Source organism: Manis javanica, chromosome 11 (assembly GCF_040802235.1).
Source record: "Manis javanica isolate MJ-LG chromosome 11, MJ_LKY, whole genome shotgun sequence".
Classification (NCBI taxonomy): Eukaryota; Metazoa; Chordata; class Mammalia; order Pholidota; family Manidae; genus Manis; species Manis javanica.
In genome coordinates, this window is record NC_133166.1 from 81,046,652 (window position 1) to 81,065,361 (window position 18,710).

The 18,710-nt window shown below is 41.1% G+C and overlaps 1 protein-coding gene across 4 annotated transcripts in view; it reads left to right on the forward strand.

Annotated features, from left to right (window-relative positions):
• The first annotated feature begins 4,292 nt into the window (after positions 1-4,292).
• DNM3 (dynamin 3) overlaps positions 4,293-18,710 on the forward strand; it is a 546,077-nt gene continuing 531,659 nt past the window's right edge. For 2 of the 4 annotated variants that reach the window (XM_073216760.1, XM_073216763.1), the window contains exon 1: positions 4,293-7,351. In XM_073216760.1, coding sequence (XP_073072861.1) covers positions 7,191-7,351 — 161 coding nt within the window. In that variant the 5' untranslated portion in view covers positions 4,293-7,190. The remainder of the gene's footprint in view (positions 7,352-18,710) is intronic. The other 2 variants (XM_073216762.1, XM_073216761.1) reach the window with 2 other exon arrangements.

Consider the following 18,710-nt stretch of genomic DNA (forward strand, 5'->3'; position numbering starts at 1 on the left):
ACTTTGAGCCTGATGCTAATTCTTCTAATGGGTGGAACTCAAGGACCCTACTTGGGTAAACATAGATACTATGTTTTCACATGGGCATGACATGAATATGCCCCATGAAGCACAATGCCCTGTGTGGTAGTGGCCAAATCACCTAATCTCTCAATCTCTTTCAGTTTTCTTAACTGTGAAATGGGAATGCTATTTGTAGATAAAGTGAATGTACCTGTAGCCAGGATTCTCACTGGCTCTGGTCAGCTTGCTCACTACACACATGTGGGCAATACATCGTTATTGACTCTATATAAAGAGCTCCACCCAGTGCTTGGAGCAACATGGTGGTATGGATGCAAGGCTGTAGGAGAGCACAGACAAGACTGGAGTGGTGGCAGCGCCGAAGACAGAGACTGAGATGGCTGTGGGGACAGAGAGGCCCAGAGGCAGAGATTGGCTTGCTGCATGTGGACTCGCTCTGTGTGGACAGGATTCTGAGTGGATGAGATTCTAGTGATTGACCTGCCACCATGGGAATAAAGTTAGGTATAAACCCTGTCACCTAAAGAACATTCTGAAACTGTCATTTTTTTTTTTTTGGACTCATTGAATCCATAGTGAATTCATCCAGGGCAGAAACCCATTTTCAAGACAGTATATTTTTATTTTGGACTCTCAAGCACATCATGATTATGGATACCACTAAGGTTGTCCCCAGACTGAGACTATCATACTCTGTTACCATTACATGTCATATAGGAGTGTGTCGTAAGTGCCATAGGTCATTTATTTCTATGGAAATATAATTTACATATGCCAAAATACCATTTTAAGTGTACAGTTCAATGAGATTTGATAAACATACACAACCTGTAACCACCATCACAGTCAAGCTATAATTTCACGTGTCCCATTGCAGTCCATCCTTTCTCCCCACCCTGAGCCCCAGACTGCTCTCTGCCATCATGGATTAGTTCCACTTTCCGTAGAATGTCATATACATGTAGTCATACAAGATGTAATCTTTTATGTCTGGCCTATCAATGCCAGATTGATTATGACATATGCTTTAAGTAAACAAAATTCAGCTCATGTACTTACTTTCTTACTGTAAGATAAATTCTAGCCGAAATAAGCAGGCGAAGAGAGGCAGCAAAGGGCCAGGTAGTTTATTTGAATACAAATTCCTGGGTGATGTTCCGCGGTCTGGCTATCACAGGCCAGAGAAGTCACACCTGGTCAGGGAGGTGGGGGCTTATAAGGGGTTAGGAGGGCGAGGAGTGGGCAAGCTAGCCTAGAGGGCATGGAGAGGTATGATTGGCTAAAGGTAACATAATAGACGACTAGAAACTTTTTTCCTTCCAAGAGGGAAGAGGCTGACATCTGGGTCTTAGTTGGCACATCAGAAGGACAGAATTCAGGAAGAGCTGTTCCCTTTCCATATAAGGCACGGACCTTGGGGGTCTGGTCTGTTCTCCTTTTATGGTATCTCTCTGTTCTGTTTGCATGTCCTTGTTTTTCCTTCCTCCAGCCTAACACTTACAGTTGTGGATAGTCTGAAGTTTGGTGTACTGAATGAATTCTAGGCTCATGATAGTCCCTGAGACCATGATGGCCTTGGCTTGTGACAGTTCTGCTCTTTGAGTCAGAAAGAAATGTTTCCCATTTAAAAAATCTTAGTTATCATTAGCCATTCATCAGCTGCCAGTGAGTAGCAAAAGCTTGGGGATGAGGGAGCGTGTGGACATTCCTGTTTCTGTTTGCAAAGTTTTTTTAACCTTATATCATTTTTGATAAGCTGCTTGTATGCAAATCAATTATGGTTTAAAAAAATGACACTTGTATTCAACTATTTAAAATTATAAGGGTACTACATATTCACCATAGAAAGTTTGGGAAATAAAAGGAAAAGAACAGTATTTTGTCAAGGACAAAAAAACAAAATTTTCCATACTTTCTCAAAGAGAATAACATATTTTGGACACACTTCTTCCCAGTTTTTTTTTTCCTTAGACATAGTCTTTTATGTAGACATGACACTATGTATACAATTTTGTACCCTTTTAAATATTTTATTAAAGCATTGCTCTGTCGGTGAAAAATCTTCATAAACACATTTTTAAATGGCCATTTATCTTACCTAAGATATATATTATTAATGTATAATATTTTTATTAATAATATAATTAATATGTAATCAGTCTCTTTCTATAATTTATGGAGATTCACAATACAACAAATGAGAGTTTAAAAAGCACTAGGGTTCCTTCCTTTCAAATGGAATCCTATGTGATTCCTGTTCTGTTTCAATACATATGGATCATGCTTACAGCAAAACACAGCTATGTCTGATAGAAGGAAGCCTGAACTAGCTGTTAAATCAGACATAAGTGGTGTAGTGAGTTCTTCCTAATCCTTCTGTTTTAACACCTTAAGCTTGCCTATCAGTATTTTCTGCTCTGCATGTGTGTGGACTTAGCAATGCTTCCATGAGACTACTTGGTGAGTTTCCATCTGTCAGATGTCGAATTGACAGAAGTGATAGGGGTGGGAGACTGAAATGGTTCTTCCAGAGTTATTATTTTGCTTCCTGATAACAGCTGATGAAAAATATGGGCAATAAAATGGAAAGCCTTTTCCTTCTGAGCACTCCTCTGGGCTGAAGGAGAGAAGCTCTGAGATGTATCAACTAAAATGGCTTCTGTGGTAAAAGTCTGTGTATCTGTATTGGATGTTCACAGGGTTCAAAGAACTCAAAAGATACCTGCATACAAACTGATTTGCAGTAAGATCTAAAACCCATCCAAGAGATAACCTTTGGAGAAAGAACTGAAGGACTTAAATAGGTCCTAAATTGTACCGAGTACTGTAGTAGTATCATTTACCTGGTGGTACTTACAATGGATGATACAACAGATGCTTATAGTTCTGCTTTATAAATATTTATTAATTACTGAGCTAGGCACAGTGGAAAATATATGAGATGTGATTCTACAGTAATGTGACTGATTTTTCAAAAACATGAATTCCAAAATTCATATATTCAAGTATGTGCCCTTCTTTGAGAAGTATTTTTCCAGAGATGTTTTTACAACTCAAAAACTGTCTAACCCCTCTCTTACAGCCTTCCTTCACTTCATATTTTAAAGAGCTTCCTTTCAACTTCATATTTTAAAAATATATTTATATAACATATATACATGTGTGCATGTATATACATACACATACATATAATGTAGATTTAATATTTAGAATTTGCCAAAAGTTATGTGGCACCAAGTTTTATGAATGAGATAGGAGAGCAACCTGGATAATATCCTGTTACTCTAAAATGATGTGTGACTGTGGAAAACCAAGTCTGATATTTTGGATAAGGCTTATTAATTTCAAAACAGGAGTTCCACTGGTAGCGTGTGAAATGCAGCATTATTGCATTCAGCATGTTACTTCTCAAAATGCTTCTCAAAATAAGAATTATGGATGTGTTCATAAAAAGTTCTAACATCTTAGATAGCAAGCCAGGCCTAAAAAAGGCTGCTAACCTTTAGGAATCTTCTATCTTGTTAGGAAGGTGGAAACAAGTGTGATAGAGAGCAGGAGTTGGCAGTAATTACTTGGCTCGGAAACAGAGCTGAGGTGATCGTGTGCTACAGTCAGGAAGCAGGGACAGCTAACCAGGCTCCCCTTTTCAGCTTTACACCCACCCCCAAAGATGTAGGTTGTCTTCCTGTCAATTTTCCCCTTATTATTTGTTTCATCCAGATTAATTTATATGAAGAGATTGTTGAGGGTGTCTGTTAGGTTTCTCTTGTTTCTACATTATCACAGAACTGATTCTGGAAATGGGAAGTAAAGGAAAGTAATTAGCAAGGATAGCTCAGGGTGGTTTCTTGAAGTTGGTGGGTGGGATTCTGGAGAACAGAGATGACACGCATTGCTTCAGTGCACATGAAATTCAAATTTATATAATAATTATGCATTCTCTAATGCATGGTAGCATTGTCTCTTACATTAGAATGCAAGAGACTTGGAGCAAGGGCTAGTTTCCGATTCTTCTGTGTTCCTATGGCACATAGCAGAGTGCAGGATGTACTTACCAAGGCACACCTCAGGAGTCACCTCTTCTCTCAAATTTTCCATGACCCTCTCCAAATGGAATTGTTACTCTCTGATTTTCACACCATATTCCTTTAAACAAATGTGTTTTAGCTTGGGCTGCTTTAACAAAATATCATAAACTGGGTGGCTTTAACAACAGAAATTTATTTTTGCAAAATCCTGGAGGCTAGGAAGTCCCAGATCAAAATGCAGGCTGATTCAGTTCCTGTTGAGGACTCCCTCCCTGGCTCGCAGACAGCTACCATTTCAGTGTCCTCACATGGCAGAGAGAGAGAGAGAGAGAGAGAGAGAGAGAGAGAGAGAGAGAGAGCAAGTGGCAAGTGCTCTAGTGTCTCTTCTTAAAGGACTCTCATCCTATTGTATCAGTGCTGCACCCTTAAGACCTCACTTAACCTTACTTCAAATAGACATGAATTTTGAGGAGACACCATTCAGTCCTTAGCTCCATGGGAAGACTGATTACATTGTGTTGTATGACTTGTTCATGTCTGTCCCCAGTAGACTGTGGTCTTCTTAGGTGCTAAGCACTGTGCTAGGCATTGAGAATCACAAAGATGGATCTTGCCTTCAAGGAGCTTGCCATTAGTTGTAGTAGTTTTCTGGGCTGCTGTAATGAATTACCACAAACTTAGTGGTTTTAAACAATGCAAATCTACTAGAGTTCTGTAGGCCAGAAGTCTGACCCAGGTCTCACTGAGATAAAATCAATGTGTCAGCAGGGCGGTGCTCTTCCTGGAGGCTCTTGGGGGAGAATCTGTTACCTTGCCTTTCCAGCTTCTAGAGGCTGCCCGTATTTCTTGGCCCCCTCTTTCTTCATCTTCATAGCCAGCAAAGTGGCACCTGTGTGAGCATTCTCCTGTAGTCATGTCCCCCTGTGACACAGCTGGGAAAGGCTTGCTATTCTTCAGGACCAATGTGATTAGACTGGGTCCATTCAGATAATCCAGCATGCTCCTCCATCCCAGGGTCTTTAATTTAATCACATCTGCAAAGTCCCATTCAACATGTCAGGTAACATATTCACAGGTCCTGGGGATTAGAATGGGGACATCTTTGGTGGGGGGTGTTATTCTGCTTATCAATTTGTGGCAGAGAGAGACCTGTAAACCAGACTCACTGCAATGTGCCAAGGGCAATAATGAAAATTTATTCAGGGTGCATAAATATACATGGGAAGCAAAGAAGAAAGTGGTTGTTCAATAAATGATAGTTATGAGGCACTGACAGCAAAGATGGGGAGGATAGGGGTTCCAGGGAGATAGAATGGGCATAATTTGGGAATCAACTTGATGTAGGGGATGAGGGAGAGAGAGAAGGAAAGGGAGTTAGAATGACTTCCAGATTCTGAACGGGGACTGAGTGGGCCTCTTGCTGAGAGCAGGAGCACATGAATTGCTCTTTATGCTTTTCTATCTTCATGACCACTCTGGCTATACCCACGTGATGGATGGAGGGATGATTCTTTGAAAAGGCATGCTGGGCAGACATTCTCATCAGGAATCACTTCAGTGGAGAATATGATGTGTTCAGTTTTGTCTCTTGTTTTAAAAAAAATTGGGGTATAATTTACAGTGATGTGCACAGATCTTAAATGTTTAGTTGGTTGCACTTCTGCAAATGTATAGTTATATCCAGATCAAGATATGGAACATTTCCATTCCACAGAGATTAATCCCCACTCCTCAAAGGCAACCACTGCTCTGGTTACTATCAACAGAGAATAGTTTTGTCTATTCTAGAACTTTGTATAAATGGAGCATTGCAATATGTCCTCTTGGGCTTCTTTGATTCCACCTAAAGTATCTGATTCAGCTATATTGTTGGTGTATTCAGAGGTTCATTCCTTTTTGTTCCCGAGAATATCTCACTGAATGCAAAGTAATATTTGCTCATTCATTCAACTTTTGTAAGGACATTTGAGTTGTTTTTAGTTTATTGATTATTTTGGACAGCTTTATTTAAGTCTTTATCATGTTAGAGGGAAAGTTATGGCATTAAATGCTGAGAATAGAGAAGATGAGTTCAGTTCTGAGTAAGTTATGTCAGGGGTAATTTTGGGAAATTCAGTAGTGAGGTCCTGGACCAGTTGGGAGTACATTCTAAGGCACAGGAAAGAGAGATGGATTAGCAGTTTAGATTTCTGTCGCTAGCCATCATGTGCAGTTAAAGCCATAGGAAGGTTCTCTGGTACCAAGAAAAGGCCCGTGAATTAAGTCATGAGTATAGATATTTCGAAAGAGCGACCGTCTGAGGAGGCTAAGAGAAGCATGACCGTTTATCTTTGCGTGTCCATCAGCAGCCACAATAACTTCTCAATTTGTTAATTTAACAGCATGGGTGCCGAGTACACGGTTATTGATAGATCCTTCAGAGGGAGATAGATCGGGAGGAGAAACCGCAAAAGGAGTCGCAAAGGACAGTTGAGTATGGTAGATCGGGGATAGGCAGTGGTGCGGGGTAAGCACGGTGGACTGTCCTTTGCTTAGCCCAGCTGGGAGGACGGAGGCGTTTAAGTTGAACAGTTCTGCGGGGTCAGACTACGCAGGGCCTGCAACGGATGTCAGACTGCAGAATTCGGACTCCAGCAGGCCGGCCACCCGAGAAGAGCCGGGTTTTGGAGAGGCGTAGGGACTCGAGGTCCCCTTTTGAGAGGTGCGCTGTGGCCGCCGCGCCCTGGTGCAAAGGCGGAGGTGCCGCTGCTGCGCTGGCGTCGGTGGTCGTGCTTTGCACTGGACTTTGGCTCTGTAGCTGCTGAAAGGGAACAGTGACGCGGGTGCGGGGGTTTTCACGCCCTGCTCTGACTGAGCGCCTTAACTTCGCCTCTGAGCCGCAGAGACGAGGCCGCGGTGGCCGGGGCGGCCTGGAGGCGGGGCGGTCGCCAGTTAGGCCACTCCCCCGCCGCCCGCGCAGGCGTGCTGCGGGCCGTTAGCTGTCAGTGGAGCGGCGGCGGCGGGCTGCGGGTCTGGCGTCTGTGGGGGCCAGGCCGGCTAACTGACTGAACGCGCGCGGCCGCGGCGGCGGGAGGCAGCGCGGCCCCGGCTCCCCGCCAGGTCAGCAGGGACCCGCCGGCGGCCCGCTTCGCAGGCAAGATGGGGAACCGGGAGATGGAGGAGCTGATCCCGCTGGTGAACCGGCTGCAGGACGCCTTCTCGGCGCTGGGACAGAGCTGCCTGCTGGAGCTGCCGCAGATCGCCGTGGTGGGCGGCCAGAGCGCCGGCAAGAGCTCGGTGCTCGAGAACTTCGTGGGCAGGTGAGCGCGCGAGGCGCGGGGAGGCGGGGAAGGCCCCGCGCGGCCGCTGGAGCGCGGTCGGCGGCCGGAGCAGCGGGCGGGCCGGGGGCTGCGGCGGAGCGCAGGGCGGCGGCGGCGCGGGCGGGTCGTCCCGGCTCCGGGCATCCTCCGCCTCCCCCCCCCCCACCCCGCGCCTGGTGGCCCTCCTGCCTGCCTTTCATCCTGTGATACAAAGCCATTTCCTCTCGTCCTCCGGTCCGGGAGTCGGGGGAGGGGTCCGCCCGGCATCGGCTTCCCCCGCCGGGCGCTTTGCCGGGCTGCCTGATTCGGCGCCCCGTTGCCCTCTCCGGTTGCCCGGCCCGGTTCCCCCTTCCTGTCAGCCTCCCCGCCGCGCTCCGCTAGCCTTCGGGGCTTCTCCCCCCAGATGCTTTCCTCTCGCCCGGGTGCTCTGCTCCTCAGCTGCCTACTGTTGGAGACAGTCGTCGCCTGCCCCTAGCAGGGAGGCGGGGTGCGAGGAGAAAGAAACCGTTTGTTGTGAAGCTTTATCCAGCGACGCGTCCCCACCATTCTCCTCTTAGGAGTCCCGGAATAAAAGGTGGTGTGTTCGCCTGTGCACGGACTCACAGCTCGGGGCAGATGTCAGAGGAACCCAGGCAGAGTCGGAGGGGGTGGGCTTGGATTTGTGTTGCCCAGATGCCAAGTCATTCCGGCGTCGTCGCGGAATTGACCAGCATTTCTCGCACTCTCTCGGCGCCCCCTCCCCCAGCATCATTTTCCGTTCCCTAGGCTCTTATTTGTTCCGTGACACTTCTAGACCACATGCTGAATCTAAATTATAGTTATGGGGTTCTTCGTGACTCTTAATACAGGGAAAGCTAAAGAATTAATCTTTGAATTGGGAATCGGCATCTCTTGCACACATTGAGCAATTCATGAGGAATTAAGTTACCTTAACGGCCTTGCCTGAAGAGCACAGACATTTGCTAAGCAAAGCCTATCGGAAAGCATTATGAAAGCTGAAATCTGTTTCCTAGTAGTTAACCAGGTAGAAATGTACAGCAGCCAAGATCGTGAGCTAGAGGGGAGAACAATCCAGAGATTGTACTTTACTCTTTTTATTTGGCTGGTTAGTGGTTTGGGATTCAGAAGGTTCCTGTTTCAGTTCCCTTTTTCGTTTTTGTTAGTGTTTGATGACGTGTAAAATTTAGATATTCCCACATCTCCTTTGTGAATGTTAGCATCCACAGAGTGCATATTCTTTTCTCTCAGATGATGCTCCATCTCCCAGATGATACTCTTCGGTTTCTTTCCCCACTGTGTGAACTAGAAAGCTAAGAAACCTAATAAAAAAGTAAAATTGCTAACGGTTGGCTGGTGTCTGAATAAGTTCTTTAATCACTGTACCTCAGTTTTATCATTTGAGTGACGAGAAGAGTGATAGTAAAGCATTTTTACCTACATCGTCATAGATTTATGGTGATGAATATGTGATTTCAAACGTACACATACCAGTCACATACTTAAGGGTTTTACATCTTTTGATTTATTGCCACCGAAATTCACTGAATATAAAGTGGTATCCATAGGGCAAGTGAGGTTTGATGACTGTAGTTTTCAAATTCCAGAGCATTTAACATGGTGCTTTAATAGTCATTTAACTTCTTTTGTTTTTAAACAAATACTTACAGATTAAAAATTTTAAGTAATTCAAATGCAATTACCATATTCTTATGCATCTTTTATATATTTAGTGGGATGGGGCTGTTTATGGCACGAGCTTTTGAACCTAATGCCAATTTTATGCATGTATCTCAATTTTATTACCCAGGTTTTCAAATCCTAACATTTCTTTATGCTATAATATTGTACACATTTCCCCTCACAAGCTATATTCTTTTGAAATGAGAATTTTAAAGAAGAGTCATGGAAGAGTGAAATATTTTAGCTTGGACAGTTTTCATGATACAATGAAAAATAGGGACATAATAAATATTCTACAAATCAAAGTTTTTACCAGAATACATTAGCAATTTTTTATACTTTTTAAAGTTTTAATTACTGTTAGAATGTCAAATAGGAGAAAAGGATGAACACAAAGGGAAAAACTTACTTAATGAATATATAAAGGTTTTATTATCTGTAAGAGATCACACCTGCTTAGCAGAGCTTATATATTAGGAGAAAATATAATTGAAAAAGGTCATTTGACTGTAATAAAGGTTCCTGTCATTGAATTATTAAGGAATCTAATTATAAACCAACCTTAGGGAAAAAGGAGTTCTCTATTTTTATAGAAGATTCAGCCCAGACAGGAAAAAAATCTACTCATGTGCCACTATAATCTTTTATCTTTTTCTTATCCAGAAATTTTGCAATAAAGATGAGGTCCTTCTTTTAAGGATGAAACTTTCCTCTGTTATATGTAGCTGTTTTCATTTTAAGACTCTATGTGCAATTATGAATGCAGTCTTAAAACAAGGGGTCATTGCTTGTGTAAATTAATAGTGTTTGCTCATCATTTAAGCTTGTTCTTTTCAAAATAATGACACATTCTCTCAGTATTTAACAATCTCTGTGTAGTGGACTAACCATATCTTCTCTGAGATACTAGTTTCTTTATATTGAGTTTTGACACCACTGAATGAATTTGGATGTGAATGTGTTTACTTCATTTAACTGTAGCTTTAAAATCCAATTTTTGGGTGACAAGTTTGAGATCATTATGAATAAAATGAGTCATGAATGAACTACTTGTTTGTGATTTTCTTGCTTAAGTAATGAATTTACATATTAATGTGATATAGTGTGAGTAACTAGATTGTGCTTTCGATTGTTCAGATGAGATATCCTGGCAGTGAGAGGCCTCTTAAGGTCTAATGAACAGAAACTGACACCTGAGACTCATGGTCTGAATATAGGGTTCACTAACTGGCTTGGGGCCTGCCTATTGGTCTGGTTTGTGTATGGAAGAATTGAATTGTTCCACTACTTGTACATCCTGTTTTTTTTTAAATTTATAGTGCAGTGAGATGATCATGATGATAATGTTCAGTATTTAGTGCTTGCTATGTGTTAGGTGCTTTTACATGGTTAATCTCATTTAATCTTCATAAAACCCCAAAAAGGAAAGTTCTCTGAAGAGTTTCACTTTACAGAAGAGGAAATTAAGATATAGAGAGTTTGAGTAAATTGCTGAAGGCTGATTTAATTTAACATAAAACAGTGGAGCTGGAATTCAACCTGAGGTATCTGGGCTCCATATCTATGCTCCAAAACCTTTGTACCATATTGCCACTTCCATATTGAGATTTACCAATTCCTCTGATAAAACTTATAACTTCTTTCTTTGAGCACACTTAAAAGCACATCCTAAATAAATAAGAAGCTGCTATGTATTAATATTTTATTCAGATTTATTTATATATGTCTACCTTGCCTCATCTCACAGAAGTTTTGAGGCAACACCTTGGCAGAAGCAACGTTAGTTATAAGTATTTTTCTTTACTAAATAAGACTTTCTTGAAGGGAGCTCTAGAATGTAATTGGATTATTTATTTAAGTATGTGTTCAGAGTGCATATAACTTTGTTCATAGAGGTGTTAAGTGAAAACTGTACTAGTTGCTAATGTGCAAATGTTTTTTAATGGTATACTTGTTAGAAACGTTATTCTTCAAGGCTAATTATATAGGCAGAGGATTCCAAAGCCTGAGTGGTAAACAGACTTTCAGTTTTGCACAAATAACATAGGTTTGGTGATTAATGGCCACCAAATAAGAGATGTTTTTGAAAGTGACTACATTGAGGGAGTTCATTTCAAATATGGAATTGTCAAATAATGTGTATTTATTTAGCTGTGAGTTTTCTAAAGATGGACATGTTGATTACCGAATTAAAGTTATTTTGTGGGAGAACCTTAAAAGTGAGCCATTGAATGCTGTTGTTAATTTTTTAAAATTGAAGTCATTTATGTGGCTAGATGGACAATAATATGTTCCTAATTTCTTTGATTTCAGGAGAGTATTTAAAATTTGAGGAGGTGGACGTTCTCTAGTTGCCAATAAGATTAAGCACAGAAGACTTCATTATTAGTAAAATTTCTTAATTCAGAAATAGGTTTGTATTGAGGGAAAAGAGTTTCTGAAATATCAGAGCATCTGGATATTTTTCAACAAATGGCTTCAAGTATTAAAAGTTATTAGATAAATGGGTGCTAACAATTAAAATGTGATAATTATTGAAAATCATGCTTCATGGTTCCCAAGGGTGTATTTAAATAAAGTATCAAAAACATGAACTTTTTCTCATCCAGCAGTGAATTGCTAAAACCTGAAATTTGCAGAGTTTACATTACATAATGTACTTCTAGGTTATCACAGTTGGCAGGATTTAATTTCCACAATCAACTTAATTCTTTTTTCATTAATAATATCTGAGAAGCAATACAACTAGGTGAACTGGACTTGATAGGATATCTCTGTTTAGAAATTTACTTGAGACTAACAGATATAAAAAAATGTACTTGATTAACTTTTTCAAGAATAAAGTTGGGCAGGCAGTCATCCAGACCTTTGGAGGAATGGAAACGCAGTAGGTGGCTATGCCAGAGGGTAGGCTCTTGGGCTCTCTACCAACAGTACATACATTTGTATATTAGGTGTTTGTCTTAGGCAGTGCCTTTTGCTAGGGCTAATAAGTGGAATTAAACTATGATGTTTTACTTATTATTGTGATTGATTTTAAGAAAAGACTGCAAGCAGCTAAAAGAAATAGATGATTTTTTCCTCCCTAACCAGAGCCAAGTCAAGAGAGCCCTGAGCTAATGTACTGTACAGAATAATCCAATTAATCTTTCTTTTTTTTTTGTCTACCTCTAAGTCTGCTTTGCAATTTCTCACTCTTTCAGCATTAATTTAAAAATCCTAATAGATTACATTATACCAAAACATTTTTTAAAAGTACAAGGAAGAAGAGGGGCAGTATTTTATGTATCCTTCCTGGGTGGCAGGAATGGACACTGTTATACACTTTCCATGCCTCCAGTTCTTAACCTGTTTTCACATCTCCCAATAGAAGAGGAAACTCAGGGTTAGAGAGACAAATAATTTGTGCAGGATCAGCATAGTTAGTAAGTGACTAAACTGGAATTTTGCCTTGGATATGATTCCTAATGGTAATCTTTACAAATATGGGCAAGTCAATCAATGTGCATGAATTTATTGAGTTCTAGGTATACTGGGAAAGAAGAAACTATGAATGTATAACAGCTGATTTATTTATAAAAAAGGAACTGACAGCATAAGGTATCAAACCACAACTTTCAAACATGTTTGTAAAATGAAAGTTGGGTATAATATGAACTAAATGGGACAAAATAATTAATACTTTGTCAATTTATTTTAAAAAAATGAAAACAATCCTGAAAAAGTACAATTCTGAAATTGAATTTGGACATAAGTGGAAAGTACACAATATATGAGTTTCCAGTATCATTTGGCAGCCAGTATCATTTTAACTCAAGGCTGCTTGTACTGGAGTATCAATGTCAAAGCAGGGAGGTGGTGATCTGTGTCTGTGCCTGACTTGACAGCAAGACTTTGAATTTAGACCGTTACTTTATCACAGAGAGATACTGTGTATTGGAGAGGGCCCAAGAGAAAAGTAGCAGGAAAGAAAAGCGTTTGGAGAGATTGAAAGTGTAACTGGCTGCAGTGAAGGCTGATTGAGAGGGGGATGGATCAGACCAACCGCTTTATAAGGACCTCCAAGACACTAATACATAAAGGAGGTGGAGTTCTATTTTATTTTTTAGGAATAAGGCATTTGGTTAAAGTAGTGGAGTAAGTTGAAGACAGAACATTAGGGAAAATATTCTAAAGGGAAACCTGAAGATGTAATCTGGTATTTAGAAAGAGGGAGGTGGGCTGACACTAAGTGATTTGCATTTCTCATTTCTCCAGTTAAACTACCTCTCCAGCAAACTAGAGGGTTTATTAATAGCACCTTGGTGAATTTTCTTTTCTTTCTTTTTTTGGGTAATAGATAGCTTACCTTTTCTTTTACCAGTAGCAAGGACAGGCATTTCACTAGGTTCTGTATGAAACCATCTGGCTTTATTTTTGGATGGAGAAACCAAGAGATTTGCCCAAGGTCAGAAACAGAATGAGAGTTGAGCTGGGAATTTGGTGTTCAGGCCCCTAGTCAGTTTATTATCTTCTCTCCCTCCTTTTATTGTTTAAAGTGCAGCCCTCTCACGCTGCCTCCTCCTTTTCCGATTCCCTTCCTTTGAACCAGTCTTTCTCCTTCTTGATACTCACCTCCATTACTTTTCTTGAAAGCAGAACAGCAATGATATTTCTTTTCTTTTCTTTTTTCCTCCCCCTATACGTGATAGTGGAGGGAGACAGGGAATAGGACTTTTTCAGGTTTAGATCAGGTAATCTGGTTGAGATAATATAGTCTAGAATAAATTGTGACTTTTAGGGAACAGATGGACCCAGGAAAAGACTAAATGAAATAGGTTTTCACATATTATTAATACTTTCCCATAGGTAGGCATACCTAGAAAGTTGTGCCCGAGATGGTCACTGATAGGCCTTGCTTAGACCATGGAAAATTTCTGAAAAGTTGTATATAAGTAAATAATATGAATGGAAAGGTTACTATTTAAAGAAATGGGTAATTTTTTTGGTAAAATAAAAGATACATTTAGGTGGCAAATACTAACCCTGTGGTTTGCCTGTTTCATATCTTACTTTTTTGTGTTTGTGTTCTTAGAGTGAGGCCCATCAAAGTCAAGGAAATTAACAGTTTCAACAAGCCTTAATATTGTGTTAAATGCTTAATGGGTAAGAAAGGCAAGAGAGTTAATGGAAGAAAGGATGATACATTTAATCCACAAATGATATGATACAGGGTTGCTTTAGATCTTGTTTTCTCTAACATCCCTGCTGCAAGTCCTCTATTTCCATGAGTTTAAAATGCCTCAGTACTCTTTTGTGATGGTGTCTCATTTTCATTTCCCACTTGTGGATAAAATGAAGGTTCCTGTGGCTAGGATTCTCACCTGGCCCTGGTTGGCTAGCTCACTACACACATGTGGGCAATGCATTGTTATTGACTCTATTATATAAAGAGCCCTGCCCAGCGCTCTGGCGACATGGTGGCATGGCTGCAAGGCTTCAGGAGAGCAGGGCAGAGGCTGGAGTGGTGGCGGTGCCGAGGACAGAGACTAGGATGGCTGTGTGGGCAGAGAGGCCCAGAGGACGGCTGTGCGGGCAGAGAGGCCCAGAGGCAGAAATGGGCTTGCTGCATGTAGACTCACTCTGAGTGAACGGAATTCTAGTTATTGACCTGCCACTGTGGAAATAAAGTTGGGTATAACCCTTTCACTCCAAGAATGTTCTACTCTCATTCTTTTGGTCACACTGAATCTATAGTGAACTTGCCCAGGGCTGAAACCCATTGGCAAGACACTATTACTTCAGCGTATGTTTGGGATACATGCCTGGATAACACATACGTACCTGTCAGAAGTGTATAGGTCTTCTAAAGGACCTCATTGTCTATCGTTTCCATGACTTGGAAATGAAAGGATAATACACTTAAATAAGTAATTTGATGGGTGACTAATCTTATGATACTTGTTTTTTTAGATCTTCAAAAAGCCAGTGTTTCAAAAGAAGTCATCATATCCTGGTGACAGAGTACAGGCTTTGCTGACTGGTGTTTCCATCTCACCTTTGACTCTTGTTAGTAGCATGGCTCTTCAGCAAGGCATTGAACCTCACTGGTACTTAATTTCCTCATCTGCAATATAGGTATAAGAATACAGACTTAAATTCTATATTGTGCATGAGTTCTAAGAAAGGTGATGTAAAATGTATGGCCCATACTAGGCATTCAATAAATAATGGCTGCAATATTGACATTTAAAAGAAAAATATGTGTTTGGTCCTTCAGAGGACCAAAATATATTTCCCATATTTATTTGGTCTTCCTTGTCCATGGTTCCTGCCTGGCTCACACACAGCTCCCCAAACCCTCTGAATTTCCTAAGTTTCCCAAGTGTTGAAAGTGATAAAGGTGTCTTCTGTTATGTTAATGAGGTGGTATTTGGAGGGCACCTAAGAGAGGGGGCTGGTTGCTGGTGGAGCCAACCTGTGATTAGAGTGTTAGAACTTCCAGTACTACCTCCAAACTCCTAGGGAAGAGAGGCTTGAGGTTGAATCAGTCACCATTGGGCAATGATTTAATCAGGTATGCCTATGCAGTAATACCTCCATAAAACCCCAAAAGGACTGGGTTTGGAGAGCCTCTAGGTTGGTGAACAAATGGAGATTTGGGGACAGTGATGCCCCAGAGTTGGCACGGAAGCTCTACTCCGTTTCCCCATATGTTGCGCTGTGCACCCCTTACATCTGTCTGTTCATGAGTTGTATCTTTTTATAGTAAACTGGTAATCTGGTAAGTGAGATGTTTCTCAGAGTGCTGTGAGCCTCTCTAGCAAACTAACCAAATCCAAGGAGATGATCATGGGACCACTGATTTACAGCCATTTGGGCTTGTGGGTTGGGGGTAGTCTTTTGGGATTAAACCCTCAACCTGTGGAATAGGATGGTATTTCCAGGTGAATTAAATTCAGCTGATTTGAATTGTGAGATGCCCAGGTGGTATCCAGAGCATTTCTTATTGCTGGTGTGGGAAACCCCTTCCCCAAGCTGAAACTGGTGCCAGAATCCATTTAATGGTGATTAGCTTTTATCTAGACCAGACATACACTGAATATTTTAAAATCAAGTAAATTTAAGAGAGATGATATACAGTAATGTGTATTTGCAAATTCTCCTTTTTGTGCATGTAACTATGTGAAAATACTAACTTTTTTATTTTTTGAGAGGGCATCTCTCATATTTATTGATCAAATGGTTGTTAACAACAATAAAATTCTGTATAGGGGACTCAATGCACAATCATTAATCAACCCCAAGCCTAATTCTCAACAGTCTCCAATCTTCTGAAGCATAACGAACAAGTTCTTACATGGTGAACAAGTTGTTACATAGTGAATAAGTTCTTACATGGTGAACAGTGCAAGGAGATCAGGGTAACTTAGAGTATATTTGGGCCTTCTTTAAGAAGAATTTCCCCATTTAGCATTACCATGGTATATTTTTTTCTTTAAATAGATATATAGAACATAAACCTAGTTTGTAGACTTTTCCCTCCCAAGAGTTCCAAACACTTTCTGTTTATTCTTTTATTAATCCTTACAGTATCCTTGAGGGAATAGTAAAGGCATGTTTTATTACCTTCAATTCAGAAAGTAGGAAGCTTGAGATGGATAAAGTTAGTGGCATGCTAGTGTTTAAATGGTGAATACTATAGATAATGAACGTAATAGAATTAACAGATATAATATAATTAAAATGATTTTGCTAATAATATTTTCAGATGTTCTGCCAGAGAATATAAGGAAAATATTTGATTCTGTGATATGGAGTAACCATTCTTAGCATAGCTTTATCTTTTGGAAATGTTAGATGAAATCGTAGGCAAATATGGGAGTAGAAGTGGGAAGAACAACTTAGAGGGTCCAATTAGAGAAGCAGGACTCCTAAGCAAGAGTATGTGCTAAGCCCAGAGAATAGAAAAGATCTACAGTGAAAAGATCAGGAAGGAGACAGAAAAATAGTGCTGCCTGGTATTATTAGACCTTAGAGAAGTACCAAAATTCTTGTAGTAGATGTTGATGTCCAATAACCATTTTCAGTGGAAAGATTTGTATTTTGACTTGATTGACATTTCTGCAACTTGTTAACCACCAATTTTAGCTCTGAGCTAGTTAACTGGTTCCATTTGAAATTACATTATTTTTTTGTTACTAGGTATGCCTGAGAAAGTGTGTAAGAATAGTTTTGGGTGTCTTATCTAGAGAAAGTTGAGAACTTCCTCTTTCTATTTTCTGGTTAATAAAATGGAGATACATTCTTTTCATATGTTTCAAAGAGGCAAAAAGGCCTGCAATCTATATTCTTGATTGTACCATTCAGGATTCTACTTCCTGGACAACAACCATTCTGTGATCACGTTTTTGCATTCTTGTGTAGAAATACCAGTAAACTATCTGAATACTGACTGCAGTTATTCAGTGATAACACAATGTATAAGAAAGATTCAGGAAGACGGAGAAAAGATGGTGGTGTGAGTACTGTGGTGGAAATCTCTTCCCCAAACTACATATATTTTGAAAATACAGCAAATACAACTATTCCTAAAAGAGTGACCAGAAGTAACAGTACACCAGCCAGTCTACATCTGGGAGAAGTCAACATTTCACAGAAAAGGGTAAGGTAAAAAGCTGCAACCTGGCAGGACCCGAGCACTACCCCAACCTTAGCTCACCAGCTAGAGGAAAAGAATCGGAGCAGGGAGGGAGTGGAAGTACAGGACTGCTAAATACCCAGCCCTAGAAATCTACCCCTGGAGCACAGACACACATTGCATGGTGCTCTGGAGATTAGAGGAGCTGAAAAGCAAAGTCTCAGACTAAGAATGCAAACAGGTTCCCACAACTGCTGCCCTAGGACAAAAGAAAAGCAGGCACTTTAAGGGACCTCTCAACAGTCAGAGGGCTGTTAAAGGGGCAAGGGTTTGGAAGAAGGAACAGGTGGACAAAATCGTTCTTGCACACTAAACCCAGCAGAATGGGAACTTTTAGGAGCTTTAGGTGCCCTATCCCCCTGGTTGGCAATGCAGCCCTGAGGCCCCTCAACACAATAAGCAGCCTGCTGCTCCGTCCTTCATTCTGGGACCTACATGCAAACTGGCTGTCCCCACTATTGCTGCAGATCAGCCAGAGGGCAGCCCCACCTAGAGCAACTACACAGTTTAACACAGAGGCTTCTCCCTGTGTGCAGCTAACTGGCCCATACCCAGAGGCTGCTCTCTGTGCAGGGTTGACCAGCAGACAGCAGAAATGGGCGCTGAGACCAGGTGCCACAAAGGGGCTTTGTATCTTAGCAGAAACTGCGCTGCTCACCTGTGACCACCGCCATCACCCTAGGCTATCCTGAGGGCCACCCCACCCATGGTAGCTTAGGGGATTTACCCAGAGGCCGCTCCCTGTGCTCAGTTAACTGGCACAGAGAGTGGAGACAGGCATGGTAACCAGCAAGCAGGAAGAGACTTTGTCCTCCCAGCTGACACCTGTGCCACTCATCGGTGACCACTCCCATCACTCCAGAACTATGAAAAGGCAGAAGAAACTTGTTCAATCCAAAATCCCCCAAACACCAGAAAGAGGGCTCAGGGAGACTGAAATCACCAATCTTTCTGAAAAAGAATTCAAAATAAAAGTCATAAGCATGCTAATGGAGCTAC